General features: G+C 38.4%; 1 gene segment (V, D, J or C); it reads left to right on the top strand.

Annotated features, from left to right (window-relative positions):
* The first annotated feature begins 6,387 nt into the window (after positions 1 to 6,387).
* Positions 6,388 to 20,357, top strand: LOC122728776. The segment is given in 3 exon segments: positions 6,388 to 6,523; positions 6,660 to 7,036; positions 20,271 to 20,357. Coding segments are annotated over 3 exon segments (513 nt in total).

The raw sequence follows: 20,357 nt of genomic DNA, 5'->3' as shown, positions 1-20,357 counted from the left end.
CTGGTAGCAACAGAAAATAGGACCGGAGCCAAAGCAACGTATCTGTTCCTTTAAGCTCTCAAGTGATAAGAAGGAAAAGGACACCTCTGACAAATTCAAAGTCCACCAGGAAAACATGAACCTCTACTTCCTTAACATCAGTGCCTTAAGTATGGGGGACTCAGCTATATATCACTCTGCTATCAGCAGCACAGTGCTGTAGAGTAACCTCCTCTCTGTGCCTAAACCATAGTCTTAATCCATACCCAACAACCCGGTCTTATTAGGAGTCTTCTCTAGGCTACCTGGATAGGAAGTCTGTTTGTGGTTACAGCATCCTCCTTTATAGGGATACTTTGGGCATTATCCCCTAAAAGCATTGGTGAGTTATGTGGAGAATAACTTGTATAGCAAAAGACATTGAGACAAACAATGCCAAGTCTGGAGTCAGGAAAACTCTTCTTCAGGCATTCAAATCTGGCCTCAGACATTAGCTGTGTGACCCTGGACAAGTCATTTAACCCAGTTTGCCTCACTTTCCTTATCTGTCAAATGATCTGGAGAAGGAAATGCCAAACCACTCCAGCATTTTTGCCAAGAGAACGCCAAATGGGCTCATGAAGAGTCAGACATGACTGAAAAAAATGACTGAATGAATTAGGTAGACAGATAAGGATTGGGCAAAAGTGCTATGGCAGGGTCAGATTCTGATATCAAGTCAAGCAAACCAGGAGGACAGAGCTAGGTGAGCTTGGTTTTGAGTTTGTGAATCTTAGAACTCTAGAACATCAGAGACAAAAGAGCCCCACCAGATCATAGGATCATAGATTTAGAGCAGTGTGGGACCTTAAATGGCATCCATGTCCTACAAACTATTCCTTTTACAAATGGACAAAATGGAAGGACCCAGACAGAGATAATAAAATGTCTATGATCACGAATGAGGCTGGACTATTGTGAGGACCTCCTTGTTCCAATTCACAATGCAGAGGGAACTTTCCATTCCACCTCTTTGAAGGACAGAGTTAAAAAGATGGAATGGGGGCAGGGAGAGAAGCAGAGGGGAGCAGAGTTCTAGTTTGTCTCTGAAAAGGAAGACAGGTAATAAAAATGGGTACCTTAGATGAAGCACCTATAGGAAAATGTTTCTCAGTTAAACCATTTCAGGAAACTGTAGGGAGAGCCCTCTCCCTCTTGTCCAGTATTCCATGGACAAAGTTGTACATAATTTGGAGAATGTGAGGGCAAGGAAATAAAGGTCAGGAAACTGTCTGGTGCAGAGGTGGAGCAGCAGGTTTGAGCCAACTCTGGGGGCAGAGAACTCCCTGGTTTTTGTTTGTTAGGTTTTTAAAAACATTACGAGGTTGGGCGCTTTGTATAAGAAAACTTGAATAAAAGAAAAAAAGAAAGAGTAAAAATAGCATGCTTCAGTCTTTATTCAATCAATATCAACTATTTCTTTGGAGCAGGACAGAATGCTGCATCATTAATTCACAATATTCCGGGGCAGCTAGGTGGTGCAGTGGATTCAGCACCAGCCCTGAATTCAGGAGTACCTGAGTTTAAATCCAACCTCAGACACTTGACACTAACTAGCTGTGTGACCCTGGGCAAGTCACTTAACCCCCCCATTGCCCCACAAAAACAAAAACACAAACAAAAACAAATAATATTTCATTACACTTATACACCACAGTGTGTTCTGCCCTTCCACAATTGATGGGCATTCCTTTGTTTTGTGGCAAATAAAAACTAATAGGGTCACCTTATAATTGTCCCAAGTGTTAGGGGATTTAGCTGGGATTTATAATATGTTTGTTACTTAGAAATTAGAGGCTATTGCAGCAACATTGGGCATTAAGCATTTATTAAAGCATAGTAAATATTAGTAAAGAGATAGAGCACATGGCTCAGAAAGTTAAGAAGCCCTACATACCCAGGTTAGAGGGGAAAGAGAGAGCAGCATGGGAGAGGGAAGAGGGGGCCAAGAGAGGGAGAAACCCCTCCCTAGGGTTTTTAACCTGTCTCAGTTAGAGGTGGGTCACTCCACCTTGATCCAAACTAATTGGCTGGTAACATTCAAGTCCTTTGATTGACATGACTTAAAGGTGGTCTTCAGTTAGTTAACTTCCTTTAGTTAGTTAGGAAGATTGATCTACATTTCCTTTGACATTCTCCTGACTCTGGGCTGGCCCTGCAAAACCAGCCAGTGTTGCTGTGTCTCTGTGAGTGTGAGTGTGTGTGAGTGTGTGTGTGTGTGTGTGTGTGTGTGATTCCCCCAAACACCTTATTATTTATAATTTTCTCACAGTTTCCAAATTCGTAGTCACCAAAAAAAGAGCTGCTATAAATATTTTGTACAGATAGGTCTTTCTTCACTTTTTGGGGGATATCTTTGGGATAGACACCTGGCAGTGGTATTCCTAAATAAAAGGTTATTCACAGTTTGATAGTTCTTTGGGCATAGTTCCAAACTCTTCTCTAGTATGGTTGGATCTTTTCACAACACCCCAACAGTGGATTAGCATCCCTGTTTCCCCACATCCTCTCCAACATCCAACATTTTTCTTTTTTGTTATACTTGCCACTCTGATAGGTGTGAAGTGATATCTTAGAGTTGTTTTAATTTGCATTTCTTTGATCAATATTGATTTAGAGCATTTTTTCTTATGTCTATCCATAGCTTTGAATTCATTTTCTGAAAACTGCCTTTTAATATCTTTTGACCATTTCTTGATTGGGGAATGCCTTGTATTTTTTATAAATTGGACTCAGTTCTCTATCTTTTTGAGAAATGAGGCCTTTCTGATAACTGCCTGTTAAGGAGTTTAAAGTTTATTTTCCTAGGCACTGGAAAGTTACTCAAGTATTTATTAGCACAGAAAGGGAGGGTGGTACCTCAGGGAGAGGAGCATTTCACACAAGATGAGAGGATATCAAACCCACAGTGTCAGTCTGTCTCCCTACCAAACATAAGAACCAGTAAGAACCCTGATAATGAGTGTTTTAGCTGAGAAAGTGTCTCTCCTCCATTTCTCTGGGAGATTCAAAGCATATAAATGGACAGGGGAGTCTGTGGGCAGTGTCAAGTCACAGAGAGATACAACCAAGTGGAGACTAGGAAGCCTCAGCTAATAGCTATGTACTGGAATCTAGGAGATGCCTCACCCCTTTCTTGTCAGCGCTATGGACACCAACCTCTTCTACTGTGTGGCCATTTTTCTCCTGGGGGCAGGTGAGTCTCAGGCAGAAGTGGGAAACCCTTGTCTTGGACTTGCCAGACCTGGCTCCAAACTTTCCTCTTTTGGGTGAAGTCTAACAACGTTTGTCTCCGTATTCCACAAGCCTTGAATTTCTGGAGTCTTCTAGAGTTCAAGAAGCTTGGCCAGATAGAGGGGAAAAAAAAAAGGTGATGCTGAGATGTGCCCCAATGAAAGGACATAATTATGTCTTCTTGACTTTATCTTCTTAAGCATAACTGACAGTACCTCACAATGGATGTTAGTTAGGTTTGGAGGAGCTCAGGAACAAGTGTGGCAGTTACATTGTCATTTCTGATTCAAGGAGAAAATTTAAATCCTGGTAGATTTGTCTGATTTTGTGTGTTGCTTCCTCACTTCTGCTAAGCAGAGAGGGTTCAAGGAAGCATTAGCAACTGAGGAGGAACTGGAGACTTTGACCTTGTACTCTCTTTTCTCCAACCTAGCAGAAGTCTGTTACCGCCCCCCAACCCCGCCCTCCCTATAGACTATTTACAAGAGAGTTGCACATAGAGGGGCATTGAAAAAAATGGTGAAGAAAAAGACATCCTAGAAAGTCATATTCTGTAGGGACCTATTTGGGAATGACCCAAGGAAATGAAATAAGAAATGAAGAGAGAGATCAGCAGGGCCCCTTTGGAAATATATAAGACCTATGCCTACCTTCTTAAGTATCTGAAGATAGTTACCAGTTTTAACCTAAGTGGAGCGGCATACAGTAAAAATTCTTTCTATGCAAAGGAGTATCTCAATGAGGGATTTATCTATATTATATCTCTATAAAGTATCTCTACATCTTTATACAGGGTGGGCCAAAACCCACAATTTTAACATTTCTTTTGAAAATTATTTTTTCTTTATTTTTTTGCCATTTACAAGATTTTATTTTCCACATATAATGAAAATTCACCTCTTATACACACGTGTGTGTATATGTATACATGCACTCATACATATACATATATATTCACTGTGTATGATGCTATGGTATATAAATTAAAGACAAAAATATAAAGGAGTTATTAAATATTAAAACCTCTTTGTGACTTTTGTCCTACCCTGTATCTATATCTCATCTATATCTATATCCATATCTATATCATTGTCACAGGTAAATATGTTTATAACTTGTCATAGATATAGTTATAAATATATAGCTACCATTGAGTCATTTCTGTTTTCTTCCCTATTTCTCTCTTGGACACTTTGAAAATCTCTGTCTCTTGTCTCTCTGTCTCTCTCTCTGCCTCTGTGTATGTCCACCCATCTTTAAAAAAATTATTCTCCCTCCTTTTTCCTGGCTCTTCTATCTATCTGAATTATTTTTGTGTCTATTTTTTCAATTTCTATTCTCTTGCTTTTTCACTAGCTGTGGTTCAAGATCATTATCTTTGGAAGAAAAAATAAAACACCTTGTCTCCTGGTAAATTACAAAGCCCCAAACTAAAAACTGGAAAGAACAAACACCCCAGTGAATGTCATAAAAATGTGTGTGTGCATATATGCATTTATGTATATATTATTAGGGGCTAAAATTCTTGCTATACTATCTAAAATATCTAATAAGTGGTTGCCAATAAATTATAAGCTTTAGCAAGAGTTAGGCTTTTAAGCATTTATTAAGGAGAATCAGAATTTGGTAAAGAGAGAGAGAAAGGCCTAGATTCATCTATTATAGGGAGAGAGCATTCCTAGCTCCCTTCTCCACCAGAGTCCTCAGGAAAGAGAGTGAGCCAGCGCGCCAGCCTCCCCCTTCTTCGTCCCACAAGTCAAAGTCACTTCCTGACGCCAAAGAAAAGACGCATAGTCCTGCCCTCAGAGGCCCTCTCCTCATGTTGGTGCTTTCCTATAGTAAGTCTTTAGCAGGTGGCATCATAACAATCATTACAGTCTGTATGTACAAGTGTGTATGCATGTCCATGTATATACATATATAGTGTTGTATATATGTACACGTTTTTATACATATATGTATGTTTATACACACATATACATGGTTTTTTTTTGTAGGGTCCCTTCTTAAATATGATGAATAGAATGGGATAGAGCACTCCAGATGTGTTAGAACTAGCAGTTTAAAATAGGACTATGACTTCCAATTATCAGGACACTGTGCTTAGATTCATTCAGCCTAAGAAGACTTATTTAGTAGCTACAACAGCTTCATCACGATGTTGGCTTATACTTCATTTAGATTCAACTAAACTCTCACTCTTTTTTCATATGAATGATTTCCAAGGTAAATTTCTCCCATGCTGTATTTCTACACTTAGTTTTTGAAAAAACTAAATGGACATTATTACATTAATTCACATTAAATTCCATTCTATTGCCCTAGTGCTCCACCGTGTGAAAGAAATGATTTTCGTTTTACTTCTTTATTAGCTTACACAGATTTCTGTCATCTGGACAGAAAAAAAATCTACACACAAACACACACACATGTATGTGTTTGTACACATATGCATATATACACACATGTGTGCATCATGCACATGTACACATGTGGACATGCACATGTACACGTGCATATATTCGTGTATGAACACAATACACATAAATATATAATTTATAATAAAATATAGTAGAAAAATATAAATATGGAAATAAACAAGTATACACAAAATAATAGAATTATATTAATATAATTATTTGGATATACACATATGTATACATATATAATTTTATATATCATATATAGTCTGGAAATTTATACACACCTATATACAATTTCCAGATGACAGAAAGGTATATGTATGTTTATATATTCTTGAGTGTATATGTGCATATTTATACATACCTGTGTCTATAGATATGTATAGTGTGTATGTATATGTATATACACACATATGTATCTATGTATATAGTCCAGATAATGAATTGATTAGGCGTATCCATTTGTGTGTGTGTGTATGTGTATGTGTGTGTATTCATTTGAAATAGAAAGAATGCTTTGGACAGTGTAGTAAAGTATTGCTCTCACTTTTAGCCTGTTATCCAATGCAAATGTGAGAACCTCTTGGCCACTAAGCAACTCAGTTGCTGACTTTGGAAAGGGGGTTTCCTTCCTGTTCATATGAGGTGTTCCTGTCCTATGTAAGAAAGTAACCCTTAGGCTGGGCGTCTCTGGGCAGAGTTGTAGCTCAGATCTAGGCAGCTCAAAAAGGAGAGGGAAGATTCCAAAACAACAAACAGGTGGCAAGGTGGTTTAGCCCTATTATGCTGTGACTCCATCATGAATATGCGTTTTCTTTGCTATGTGGCCATTATTCTTCTGGGAGCAGGTAAATTCTGGGTGCAGATGGGAAATCCTTACTCCTAACTTTTCGTGTCCTGGCTGAAAACTTTCTCTGTTCCACAGTCCCCCTTGCGCACTGCCTGACCCCGTTCAGCCTCTCACTCTTTTTTCTTTCTCCACAGGCCTTATGGATGCTGGAGTTACCCAGATTCCAAGATTCCTGGTCACAAGGAAAGGAGAGAATGTGACATTTAGATGTAACCCAATCGAAGGACATACTTGGGTTTATTGGTATCAACAACTCTTAGAAAAGGAGATCAAATTTTTGATGGATTTACAGGTCAGCAATAACATGGATAACTCAGAGATGCCCAACCCTCCATTCTCAGCTAAATGTCTCAAAAACAAGCCATGTGAGCTGTCAATCCAGCCCACGGAGCCTGGGCTCTCAGGCATCTATTTCTGTGCTAGCAGTGCAACCACAGTGTGGCAAAGACTTCTCCTTTCTGTGCATAAACCTCCAGCCACCCCACACAGGAAACAGCTAATACAGCAGCTTGTAACATGGAGTAGGGACCTTGGTTTGATTTTAAAACATATTTTGGCAACTCTATTTCAGCATAATCAGGTTTTCTTTGTAACCTGATATATTTTGTTTTCTCCATTTAAAAACATTGATTTGAGACGGGGCCCATAGGCTTCACCAGACTACCAGAGGGGTCTGTTTTTCTCTCTGTCTTTCTCTCTGTCTCTATCTCTCTTGCTGTCTCTTGTTCTCTCATACAGACACACATACACACACACTCACAAACACATACACAGACAGGGTTAAGAACTCTTGAGGTGGAGTATCACATGAGGAGACACAGAGGTTAAGGAAAGCACTGGTCACAGAAAACAACCCCAGAATCCACAGCACATGGATGAGTAAAGAAATTTTGTGGAATAACAATAAGTTCTTGTCATTTCTTCATCTTTGCCCGATATTCCAGCAAACCTGTGATCTTACACATGTGAATCCTTCAAACTATTCAGATTAAAATCTATCCTTGTTATCTCTGCTGTACAGAGGAAAAGAAACTAGAGACATCAGAACACATCAACATCAGTGACATATGTAACAGTCACCCACAGCAGAAGAGAGTCAATAAGATTTTGTTTTCGTTTTGTTCTTTTATTTTTTTGTTCTTTTTTTCAGATTTATTTTTTAATAGTTAAGATTTATTTTTTTAAAAAGTCAAACCTAGCCTATACATGCAGAGCTTTATTCTTGGAGGCAAGAAGATCTAGTGTGCAATCCCACAACTGCTGACTATGTGACCCTCAGCAATCACTTAAGGTACCATGTGCATTTAATGACAGATTGTTGGTAAGAGAGTCATTCTGGTACAATGAAAGAATACTAGCTTTGGACTCAAAGGAACTGAATTCAAATGCTATTTTTGCCACTGATTTCTTATGTGGACTTGGTCAGGTCCCTTATTTCTCTGAGTCAACTGTAAAATGATGAAGGTTGGATCAGATGACCTCAAATGTCCTTTCCATACCAAAAATCTATGATTTCATAATTAGTCTCTGTATTCCAGAGAGACAGCAGAAAGAGGCAAAGTGATTGGCTCCTGTAGCTTGGGTGAACATAATGTTCTGAGAATATAGAGTCAGTGAGGGACAATATTTTAGACCCAGATTGTACCAATGACAGGAGAAATTTTACACTGGATTCAATCTTGCAATCAGAGAGTCATTAGCGCCCTATGCTGAAACCCTAGGCTTAGTCAATTCCAGGAACCTGGAGTAACTAGAGAGGACATGTTTTTTTTATCCCACTATGGACAACTGTCTTACTCAAGGCTACCTCATTTCTGGATATCTCTGCCTTCACCCTTAGTACAGTTTATTCTCAAATCAGGACCTATATTCCATGATTTTCCAGGAAGTCTATATTTTCTCTTTGGTTCTAAAATGGGTCTGCTCTTTATCCAGCATCAGAGTTTGAGATGAAGAATTATGGTTCATGTAACTCTACAGGTAAATCTAGCAAATATTAGAAAGATAGCACAATTAGATTTCAACTAATTCTCTCATGCTGTGCTTTTGGACACATGTGTGTATATATATATGTATATATATACACATTTATAAATATATACGTACACACATGCATTTCATAGAGTCTGTGAACTTTGATGGGAAAAGTAAGTACATTTTTATTTTCAGAAACCTCTAACTGAAATTTGCATTTTCGTTCAATTAAGATTTTTCTAAAAACCTCCTTATTCTGATGAATATTCATAGGTTTCACTAGGCTGCCAGAGGAGTATATGAGAGGAAAAAGGCCTTCCCTCTTCTGCCCATGGTGGCACCTCATTTAGCCTCTCAGGGGATTCATTTCCTCTTCTCGAAAATGAGGATTGTGATCTTCAGAATCCTTTCCTCTTAGGTAAATTCTCATTCTATGATAGTTACTATGTTGGAATAGCTAGTACTAGTGAGTGGAAATCTTAGGGGAAGTCATCATAAAAATCCACCAGGGGCAAACAGGTACTTTCTTGGGGAAAAAAATAGAAAATCTTCATTATCTCAGAAAAAAAGAGGACCAAAGATCTGGGATTCCTAGTTTTCCTTAGAATCTCTTCCCAGGAACGAGAAGAAGACAGAAGATACTGAGCTTCCAAATGCTCCTGGAGTTCAAGATATGGAATGGGTCTTGGAGAGCTAAGAGAAAAAATTAGTGGTATTGAGCAAATAAATGGAGAGTTAACCTCTTTGACCATAGAGGATGTAAAGGGAAATCAAGAGGTCTGAGAGGCACAGGGGGATGGATGCTGATGGATTTGTGTTGTCGACGATTGGAGAAATTGTGTGCAGCGAAACATAGGTACTGAACATTTCAAGTGTAGCAAGAATTGTGGAATCTTGTGTACAACACACTCATTTGCATGCCAGCCCTTTGCTTGTTACTTGATACATTTTTACATTTAATCTTATCATCATGAGCTCTAGGGCATTCTGGGTTATCTCTGTATAACTCCCAATTAATTAATAAAATTTCAACTTATGTTTCAATTATCTTTCAAGTAACTAAGTACAGAAACCCTACCAGTTGATAAGATAACATTTATTTAATAATTTGGAATAAAATCCTCTTCCAATACGACATACTCACATTTTGCTAAATATTAAATGCCATCTCCTAAAATTAAATAATTGTTAAAGTTACTGAATATGTAATTCATAAACAATGAAACAAATGACAGGCTTGGTGTAAACATGCCAGCTGAGACTGATAGAATCAGTGATGATCACACCTGGTTCTCCTGATTGTCCTCCTGCCTCCATCTAGTACAGTGGCTGAGTAGAGTACAGTGTCTAAGGGTTCCTTGAGATAACTAGGTCCTTGAGTTCTTAGTATTCTTGTCATAGGCTCAAGACATAAAAAATGTACACATCATAGCTGAGGCTATCAAGCTACAGGGCTGTCAGACCCTTTTCTTACAGAGAAAAATTGGGAATTGTAGATAAGGAAGAGCAGATGGTAGCAGAGACCAGCATCAACAGGGATACCAAAAACATAATTTATCCAGTGGCTTTACTGGAAAATGTAATAAATTTTGAATATGGAAGCTGTGCAGCATCAGAGGTGTAAGTTTCCCTAGATCGATACTTACTGTGGCCATATGAACCTTGTGTTCCTAAATGAGGTTGCCATGATGTGTTCCCTGCACTTTCATCCTACAACACTAGGAGTATATAAACATATGGTAAAGTGCAAGAATATTTGAGGGAGGAGAAGGGGAATCAGGGAAGGTGTCCTATAGAAGATTGCAACTGATCCGAATCTTGAAGGAAGCTAAGAATCCCAAGAAGTAAAAAGATATTCTAAAAATACAAAAGGGACAGGCTGGACCAAAGTATGAGGCAGGAGATAGGATCCCAGGCTAACTGGCTTTGAGAAGAGAAGGTGGAGGCAGAATCAAAGCCTTTCCATTCTAAGTTGGGAAGTTTGTATTTTATTCTCTAGGTAATCAAGAATCCCCAAGGATAAGAGAACAGGTGAATGACATGTAAGGCCTTATGTTGCAAAATTATTTTTGTATTTACTTGGAGGATTGGTTTACAAAGGTAGAGCATGGGTAAAGGCAGAACAATTTGAAGGCTGTTATCATTGCCCAGGCAAGGGGTAATGAAGACTTCTGTTAGGGTTGTTGTTCAGTCTTACCTGAGTCTTTGTAATGGCATTTAGGTTTTGTTGGCAAAGATACTGATATGTTTAGCCAGTTCCTCCTCCAGTTCATTTTATAGACAAGGAAACTGAAGAAACAGGGTTAAGTGACTTGCTCAGGGTCACATAACTAGTAAGTGTTTGAAGCATGTGACTATTGAAAAATCTGAGAGAGAGAGTTTCTGGGTAATTGGCAATTAGTGTATTAATCTGGTAGCTAATAATCAATAAATTGATGATCAGTGGTTTCTCTAGGAAAACCAAAGATTCCCAAGTTAGACACATAATGCTTCAAATCTTTGTAAAAAGGGATGCCCATGGTAAGTGAAAGTCAACCCTAATTGATGGACTTTAATGAGGAAGTGGGCTAGGTGTCTAGAGCTCCTCCTGCTGAGAATATGACTTGATCATGAGACTCAGCTTCCTCCAGCAATCTGGACAGCAGTATACATTTCCACCCAGACTACTCTGATTGGTTTTCTCCTTCAATAAGATGGAACACCCTAAATTCTAATGGAGGGTTACAAGGACAGGGGTTCATTTCCTTGGGATAAGACCTCACCTAGACTGTATTCTATTTACACTCTAAACAGAACATCTCCTAGTTAGGTGGGGTCTGGCCTAAGATTGAGAGATATATTCCCTCCAAGTTAGGGATATTTCATTAATCAGTCATGTCTTATTTGTGTGTGTGTGTGTGTGTGTGTGTGTGTGTGTGTGTGTGTGTGTGATGTAATGAGGGTTAAGTGACTTTCCCTGGGTCACAAAGCTAGTAAGTGTCAAGTGTCTGAGCCCAGATATGAACTGAAATCCTCCTGAATCCAGGGCCAATGCTTTACCTACTGTGTGACCTAGCTGCCCCCAATCAGTCATGCCTTTCAGAGACTTGCTGAACTTAAACAGGGGCTGGGGGCAGCTAGATGGCGCAGTGGATAGAGCACCGGCCCTGGAGTCAGGAGTACCTGAGTTCAAATCCGGCCTCAGACACTTAACACTTACTAGCTGTGTGACCCTGGGCAAGTCACTTAACCCCAATTGCCTCACTAAAAAACAAAACAAAACAAAACAAAACAAACAAACAAACAAAAAAAACAGGGGCTGGACCTTAAATAAACCAATAAAAAAGTTGGATGCTAATCAATAATGAGTTATTAATATAATAGAAAATAATTTCTCTCAGGCCAGATTTGAACTCAGGAAGATGAGTCTTTCTGACTCTGAACCCAGAATTCTACCCAACAGGGCACTAGCTGCCTTTTCTATTAGGCTTCTAGCCATATAAATGAAAAGAAACCCCTGGAGAAAAGCTTTCAAGCATCTTCCTTTTCTTCCAACAATGGTGTCAGCATTTATTCTCAGGTTAGAATAGGTTGAGATTAAGGGGCAGAGCCAGGATGGCAGAGAGTAGCCAGCAAATTGTGTGAGCTCTCCTTCTGTTCCCTCAAAAAGAACATTAAATCAAGCCTCTAAACGGATTCTGAAACTACAGAAACTGCAAAGAGACAGAGAGACACAGTATTCAAACCAGAGATAATTTAGAAGACTTCAGGAAAGTTTGGTCTCACTCAGGCAAAAGGGAGGCTCAGCTCACTGCAGCACAGCTTGCAGGAAAGGGTGGGGCAAGTCAGCAGGAAGCTGTGTGAGACAGCCAAGCAACTGAGGCCCTTGGATCCTGGCACAACAATCTGGTGTCATAGCAGAATAGTGGCGAAACCCACCTACACCAGCAGAGAGGGCATACCCACAGGACAGGAGCCAGAAGGCCTACTGATCCCAGCGAGCTCAGACAGGAAGCCCAGGGCAAATTCCACTGATCCCAGTGCACTCTGACAGGAAGTTCAGGGTGGTGACACAGCCCCTATATCCCAGCATAAGAAGCTTGAAACAGGGACCCTGGTGCCCCCGGAGGAGACCTCAACTCTAAAAAAATAAAAAATAAAATAAGCTGCATTATGAGTAAAAAACAAAAAAGAACTCTCACCATTGAGAGTTTCTGTCTTGACAGGGAAGAGGCAAACACAAATTCAGATGAGGACAATACTCCCAAATTGCCTGCATGTGAGGCCTGAAGAGGGAAGATGAATTGGTCTCAAGAACAAAAACCTTCTGGGAGGAGCTCAAAAAGGATTTTAAAAATCAATTGAGAGAAATGAAAGCAACAAAAGAAAATTATGAAAAATACAAACTGCCCAGGTTAACTGAAGAGGAAATAAAATCCTTAAATAAACCCATATTAGAAAAAGACATTGAACAAGCCATTAATGAACTCCCTAAGAAAAAAGCCCCAGGGCCCGATGGGTTTACAAATGAATTTTACCAAACATTTAAAGAACAATCAATTCCAATATTATACAAATTATTTGGAAAAATAGGTGAAGGAGTTCTACCAAATTCATTTTATGACACAAATATGGTGGTGATACCAAAACCAGGCAAAGCAAAAACAGAGAACGAAAATTATAGACCAATTTCCCTGATGGATGTTGATGCTAAAATCTTAAATAAGATATTAGCAAGGAGATTGCAGCAAGTGATCACAAGGATAATACACTATGACCAGGTGGGATTTATACCAGGAATGCAGGGCTGGTTCAACATTAGGAAAACTATTAACATAATTAACCACATCAATAAGAAAACTAACCAAAATCATATGATTATCTCAATAGATGCAGAGAAAGCTTTTGACAAAATACAGCACCCATTCCTAATAAAAACACTAGAGAGTTTAGGAATAGGTGGAGCTTTCCTTAAAATAATAAACAGTATCTACCTAAAACCATCAGCAAGTATTATATGCAATGGAGATAAATTAGAGGCCTTCCCAATAAGATCAGGGATGAAACAGGGATGTCCATTATCACCCCTATCATTTAATATTGTACTAGAAATGTTAGCTTTAGCAATCAGAGAAGAAAAAGGAATTAAAGGAATTAGAATAGGCAAGGAGGAAACAAAACTATCACTCTTTGCAGATGATATGATGGTATACTTAAAGAATCCTCGAGAATCAATTAAAAAATTACTTGAAACAATGAACAACTTTAGCAAAGTAGCAGGATATAAAATAAATCCACATAAATCATCAGCATTTCTATACATGACCAACAAAGTCCAGCAGCAAGAGATAGAAAGAGAAATTCCATTTAAAGTAATGGTAGATAATATAAAATACTTGGGAGTCTACTTGCCAAGACAAACCCAGGAACTCTATGAGCACAACTACCAAAGACTCTTCACACAAATCAAATCAGATCTAAATAATTGGAAAGATATCAATTGCTCATGGATAGGCAGAGCTAATATAGTAAAAATGACAATACTACCTAAATTAATTTACTTATTTAGTGCCATGCCAATCAGACTACCTAAAAATTATTTTATAGAGCTTAAAAAATAACAAAATTCATCTGGAAAAACAAAAAATCAAGAATATCCAGGGAAATAATGAAAAAAAATTCACAGGAAGGTGGGTTAGTAGTATCAAACCTGGATCTTTACTATAAAGAGGCAGTCATCAAAACTATCTGGTACTGGCTAAGAAATAGAATGGAGGATCAACAGAATAGGCTAGGCACAGGAAACACAGTAGTAAATGACACTAGTAATGTAGTGTTTGATAAACCCAAAGACTCCAGCTTCTGGGATAGGAACTCAGTATTTGACAAAAACTGCTGGGAAAACTGGAAGATAGTATGGCAGAAATTAGGCATAGACCAACATCTTACATCTTATACTAAAATAAGGTCAAAATGGATACATGATTTAGACATAAGAGGTGATACCATAGGTAAGTTAGGAGAGAAAGGAATAGTCTACCTATCAGATCTTTGGAAAGGAAAACAGTTTTTGACCAAACAAGAGATAGAGTATATTATAATATGCAAAATGGATGATTTTGATTACATTAAATTAAAAAAATTTTGTATAAACAGAAGCAATGCATCCAAAATTAGAAGGGAGGCAGAAAGCTGGGAAACAATTTTTATGGCCAGTACTTCTGATAAAGGCCTCATCTCTAAAATATATGGGGAACTAAATCAAATTTATAAGAATCCAAGTCATTCTCCTATTGAGAATTAGTCAAAGGATATGAATAGGCAGTTTTCTGATGAAGAAACCAAAGCTATCTATTCCCATATGAAAAAATGCTCTAAATCTCTAATGATTAGAAAGATGCAAATTAAAACAACTCTGAGGTACCACCTGACACCTATCAGATTGGCTAAAATTACAAAAAAGTAAAATAATAAATGTTGGAGAAGCTGTGGGAAAATTGTAACACTAGTGCATTGTTGGTGGAGCTGTGAACTGATCCAACCATTCTGGAGAGCAATTTGGAATTATGCCCAAAGGGTGATAAAGCTGTGCATACCCGTTGACCCAGGAATATCACTTTTGGGTCTTTTTCCCAAAGAAATCATGGAAAGGGGAAAGGGACCCACATGTACAAAAATATTTATAGCTGCTCTTTACGTGGTGGCAAGGAATTGGAAATTGAGGGGATGCCCATCAATTGGGGAACGGCTGGGAAAGTTGTGGCATATGAATACAATGGAATACTATTGTGCTGTAAGAAACGATGAGCAGGAGGAGTTCAGATAAACTTGGAGGGTCTTGCGTGGGCTGATGATGACTGAGATGAGCAGAACCAGAAGAAGACTGTACACAGTATCATCAACATTGAGTGTTGATCTACTGTGATGGACTATATTCTTCTCACCAGTACAATGGTAGAGTAGAGTTCCAGGGAACTCATGATAGAAGAGGATCTCCAAATCCAGGGGAAAAAAAAGAACTGTGGAGTATAGATGCTTATTGAACCATACTATTTATTTTGTTTTTGGTGCTGATGTTTTTCTATTTTGAGGTTTTTCATCATTGCTCTGATTTTTCTCTTATAACATGACTAATGCAGAAATATGTTTAATATTATATATATAGATAACCTATATCAGATTACCTGTGGTGTAGGGGAGGGGGGATGGAGAGGAGTGTAACGATTGGAATAACGCCACCTGCTGGATACTTACTGTAGAAGAGTTCTGCCCATGAAGGGAAGGTCTTTGAGGGCAAGACCAGGAGTCAGGAAGTGACGCGGGCTTGTGGGAGGAGGAAGGAAGAGACTGGCGTTCAGTCTCGGGCTCTCTGTCCTTTGGACTCTGGTGGAGAGCGGAGCTAGAAATGTGCTCTCCCTTTAATAGATAGGAATCTAGGCCTTTCTCTCTCTTTACCAAAATTCTTATTCTCCTTAATAAATGCTTAAAAGTCTAACTCTTGCTAAAGCTTATAATTTATTGGCGACCACTCATTAGATATTTTAGACAGACTAGCTAGAATTTTACTCCTTAACAGATGGCTGACCACGAAGAGGAAAGCTGAACCTCACTTCTGATCTTCCGGTTGGGTAAGAAATTTCCCCTACCCTTTAAACTGCTAAGTACTGGTGTACTGGCTGTGTTTTCCTTTAAATTTTTTCGAATGGACCTTTTAAACTCCCTAATTATCCTATTTTTGATTTTAGTCTGTTTAACCAGACAAATGGGAGATAAGATCATGTTAATGCTTTGTTTTTGTGGATTTTCTATTTTTCTTTTTATTTTTGTTAAAAGAGCCAGCAACTTACTCACACAAGGAAATATCTCTCCCTCTCCCAACCATGCTTTTTCAGAGAAACCTGAAGAGATTCCTGCAGCTTTTCCCAGTTCTAACACTAATTGTTGCTTTAATTTTGCATGCCTGGAGGCAATGACCCACCCTCTAGAAGCTTTTAATCCCCTAGCACCTGGAGGCAAGGTGGGGGAAGAGGAATCCAGGCCTGAGTTCAAAATCAAGTGTGATTCAAATTGTGCTGGTCCCTCCCCTCCTCTCCAGACCCCACCCTCTACTCCTCCCATGGCCAAGCCCATTGCTTCCCCTGCCTGGGAAGTCCAGAGAACTGATGCGCATGCTCAACTTTCTCTAACTACATTTGCAGCTTCAGGCTCAGCCCTTCCCCAGCCTGGCTGTGCTTCTGAGACAACCTTAGAAAACCCTTTAAATTCCAGATATACTCGTTTTGTTCATAATTTTGCTAACCTGCTTTTGTCTTTAATTAGTAATCTTATAAAGCATTTGTATGGTGAAAAGCCCGACAGACAATATAGAGGGGTTAAAGAAGAAAAACTTAAGCTGAATAAGAATGACAATCAACATAGTTCAAGACTCTGCCTCTTTTGCCATGGAAGGGTATATATTTTACAGAAATGTAGAAGTAAGCAGCAAGGTATTGATATGAGTATTGGGGATTTTAGATATCGGAATCAAAGGTGTTCTGAATTCACTCAGAGTATTAATATCAGTTCAGAGGTTACATAGGATTTCTATGCTATTACATATACATTTTGAAATTAATGGTATGGGTTTAGTTTCATAGAGATTTTCATGCTTTTGAGATTGTGTTTTATATTTAGTTTTTAAAACAAGGAGAATATTTGTAAAAGCTTTTTATAGTCATGCGATCAAGTTTATATTTTGTAATACTCTTATTAATATTAAGTTCATATTCATTTAGACTTCCTTAGTTTGAATTTCATTGTCTTTTATTGTTCCATGTGTATTTTCTTCTATTCATTTGTCTATCTAATTTTGAAACATTGCAAGATGGTTTTGATTTTATTATACAACGTTAATTCTAGGAGTATTGTGCTCCCATATTCTGAGTTGTTTGTTTTTGTTATTTTTTCTCAACTGATTATTTGATCAAACTCTTTAAAGCATTTCCCTGGCAAATTGGTTGCCATGGCAAGTGTAAATTGATTCTAGAAGTATTATTTTTGATAAGCATATTCCCCCCCCCCCAAAAAAAAGAGGGGAACATTTGTAAAAGTTTTCTATTTTCAAAAAAAAAAAGTTCTTTGAGATTCTGTTGTGCTTTAACTTGTATTTAAGTATGTTCTGATTTTTCACAAAAGTAATTGTATACTAAGTAAAAAAAAAGGGTATTATTTGAAATTGTTGCATAATTATATATTATATTTTGAGTCAAGATGTATTCACATTTTTTGCAATCATTTATTATCCTCAATTTTAAATCCATATGAGACTTGGATTATGGGAACTTATCATTTAAGACATTAATTGCCTTTATTCTGAGTTATCAGATGCCAGTTGGCCAAGATGCCATCCAATCACAAGAGGAATACATGCAAGAGCAGACACTGAACTGTCACATGAGGGGAGACATGCATGAAGTCAAGGTAGGGCCGAGGGAATGGCTTTTGACAAATGTTGAGGTTGGATTCTCTTGGTTTAATATTTTATTCTCTTTTTCCCCACAATATTGTACAGATGGCTGGAAGTATTCATCCCACCCATCTCACTTCTACACCTGGCTTCTATGCTCCCTCCTATATGCCTGATGCCATGGACATCTCAATCCCATGCATCTGATTAAGTCTGACTCAGTTTCTTCCAATATGTTCGGTGGCATGGACATATATTCCATCCACCTATTTTAAGCCTGGCATACTGTATGGGTAGTACATATTGCTCAAGTGTGGGAATGCTCATATCCCATCATTTCTCTGTTCTTTTATGGTAACCCCCATAATTATCTCAGGTGTTATGATAAATACAGTGTTGAATTTGGCCTTGACACCTGTTACCAATTATATTAGATTTTTTAATTTCTCATAATGGCATGAGGATAATTAGGCAGATGATGCAAAAAGTGATGAAACAAAGATAAAAATTATTTTTAATAATTAATATCGCAGCAATTGTCTTCTCAATTACCCTCCATAAAGGGGGACTATAGTAATATTATAATTTTAAAGAATGTTTCAATTTTTGTTTTATTTTATGTTTCATGTGTAACAACTAAGATTCTGAATTCCCTTAGACATGTTTTTGAGAACTTTCATTGTTTGATTTGATTATTGACAAAGCTATTTTAAAGTTGTGTTAAGCTCAATTTTGTAGGAAGTTTTCCTGGCTGATTACCAGCATCCACACATCAACCCCTGAAAAGACTTCCATTCCACGACTACACCTAGAGGACATCTAAGAAAAGACTTTCAGAGACTTTAAATGAACAGTTTTGATTTGTTGTTTTTGTTGTTTTTTTTCTCTTTCTGTTATAATATACACCATCTGTAACATGTATTCTCTGCAGAGGCCCTCCCTTTGCAAGACTAATGTCAAAGCGTCGGTTCATGAGGACAAAAAAAAAATCGCCCCTCTGGACAAAACTTTCCTCTCTTCCTTTTCTATATTGTTGTTCACATATTATTAGTTAGCAATAGTTATTATATTCTTTTTACTGTTCCGTCAAGGAAACATTTTGTTTCTTGAGGAACAACAGGGGGGACTGTAACGATTGGAATAATGCCACCTGCTGGATACTTACTGTAGAAGAGTTCTGCCCATGAAGGGAAGGTCTTTGAGGGCAAGACCAGGAGTCAGGAAGTGACGCGGGCTAGTGGGAGGAGGAAGGAAGAGACTGGCGCTCAGTCTCGGGCTCTCTGTCCTTTGGACTCTGGTGGAGAGCGGAATTAGAAATGTGCTCTCCCTTTAATAGATAGGAATCTAGGCCTTTCTCTCTCTTTACCAAAATTCTTATTCTCCTTAATAAATGCTTAAAAGTCTAACTCTTGCTAAAGCTTATAATTTATTGGCGACCACTCATTAGATATTTTAGACAGACTAGCTAGAATTTTACCCCTTAACAGGAGGGAGGGAGAAAAATCTGAAATTGGAAAGCTTGTATAAACAAAAGTCGAGAACTATCTTTACATATAACGGGAAAAAAATAAAATACTTTATTAATTAAAAAAAAAAAAGAGCACCAATGAAATCATGAGGATGATGCCATATCCTGCAAATGGATTGGATTTAAGTGAGACAGAACTGTAGAAAGTCACCAGCCTCATTCTCTTCTCCTGAGTTATCAGAGTCCTGTGGCAAGACAAAAGTCAAGAGGACTTGGTGATGGCCCAGGGTTTCAACTACCTCTTCCCTAAAAGGAGAAGATGAAGCCTGACAATCTCACATTCACTGTCTTAATTACCAAATGAGAATAATGACCTTGGAGAGGGCCTCTCACTTCTTGTAGTGCTCCACCAGAGGGCAGACTGGAATCTCCCTATGATTTTGTAGATATGCACGAGATTGCTAGATGAAGAGGAGGGGCAAATCTCTTCTTTAAAGAAACCAAGAGAACAATAGAGAACAAATAATAGGCATGCTGAGACTGTTGTTGCTTCTTGGGCCCAGTGAGTACACAGAACTTGAAGACCTGGTAGGAAAATGATGAGGATGATAGGCAAGAAGTCCCATGTCTTCTAGAATATGTGAGGGGTTCATGAGAGGACTATACCTTCTAGCCAGGAGAAAAGGAAAAGTATAGGAAGGTTCTGATGAGGAAAATGCTCCTCAAGCTAAGTGTAAATCATGATTCTGGTTTCTTAGGGGGCAATGTGGTGATGGGAGAGGATTGAGGAATGAAGGGTGGAAGGAGAATGCTGAAGGTTTTACTTATGGATTTGTTTGAATTCAGACCAATGGTGCTCATTGACATCTTCTTTACCAGGCTTTGGGCTTGGAGCTTTCCTCTGAAAAAAGCAACACCATGGGATATGGAGGAGTAGAGATTAAGTACAGATTCAATGTCATCTGA

Source organism: Dromiciops gliroides, chromosome 5, assembly GCF_019393635.1.
Source record: "Dromiciops gliroides isolate mDroGli1 chromosome 5, mDroGli1.pri, whole genome shotgun sequence".
NCBI lineage: Eukaryota > Metazoa > Chordata > Mammalia > Microbiotheria > Microbiotheriidae > Dromiciops > Dromiciops gliroides.
This window is presented reverse-complemented; position numbering and strand designations above follow the sequence as displayed.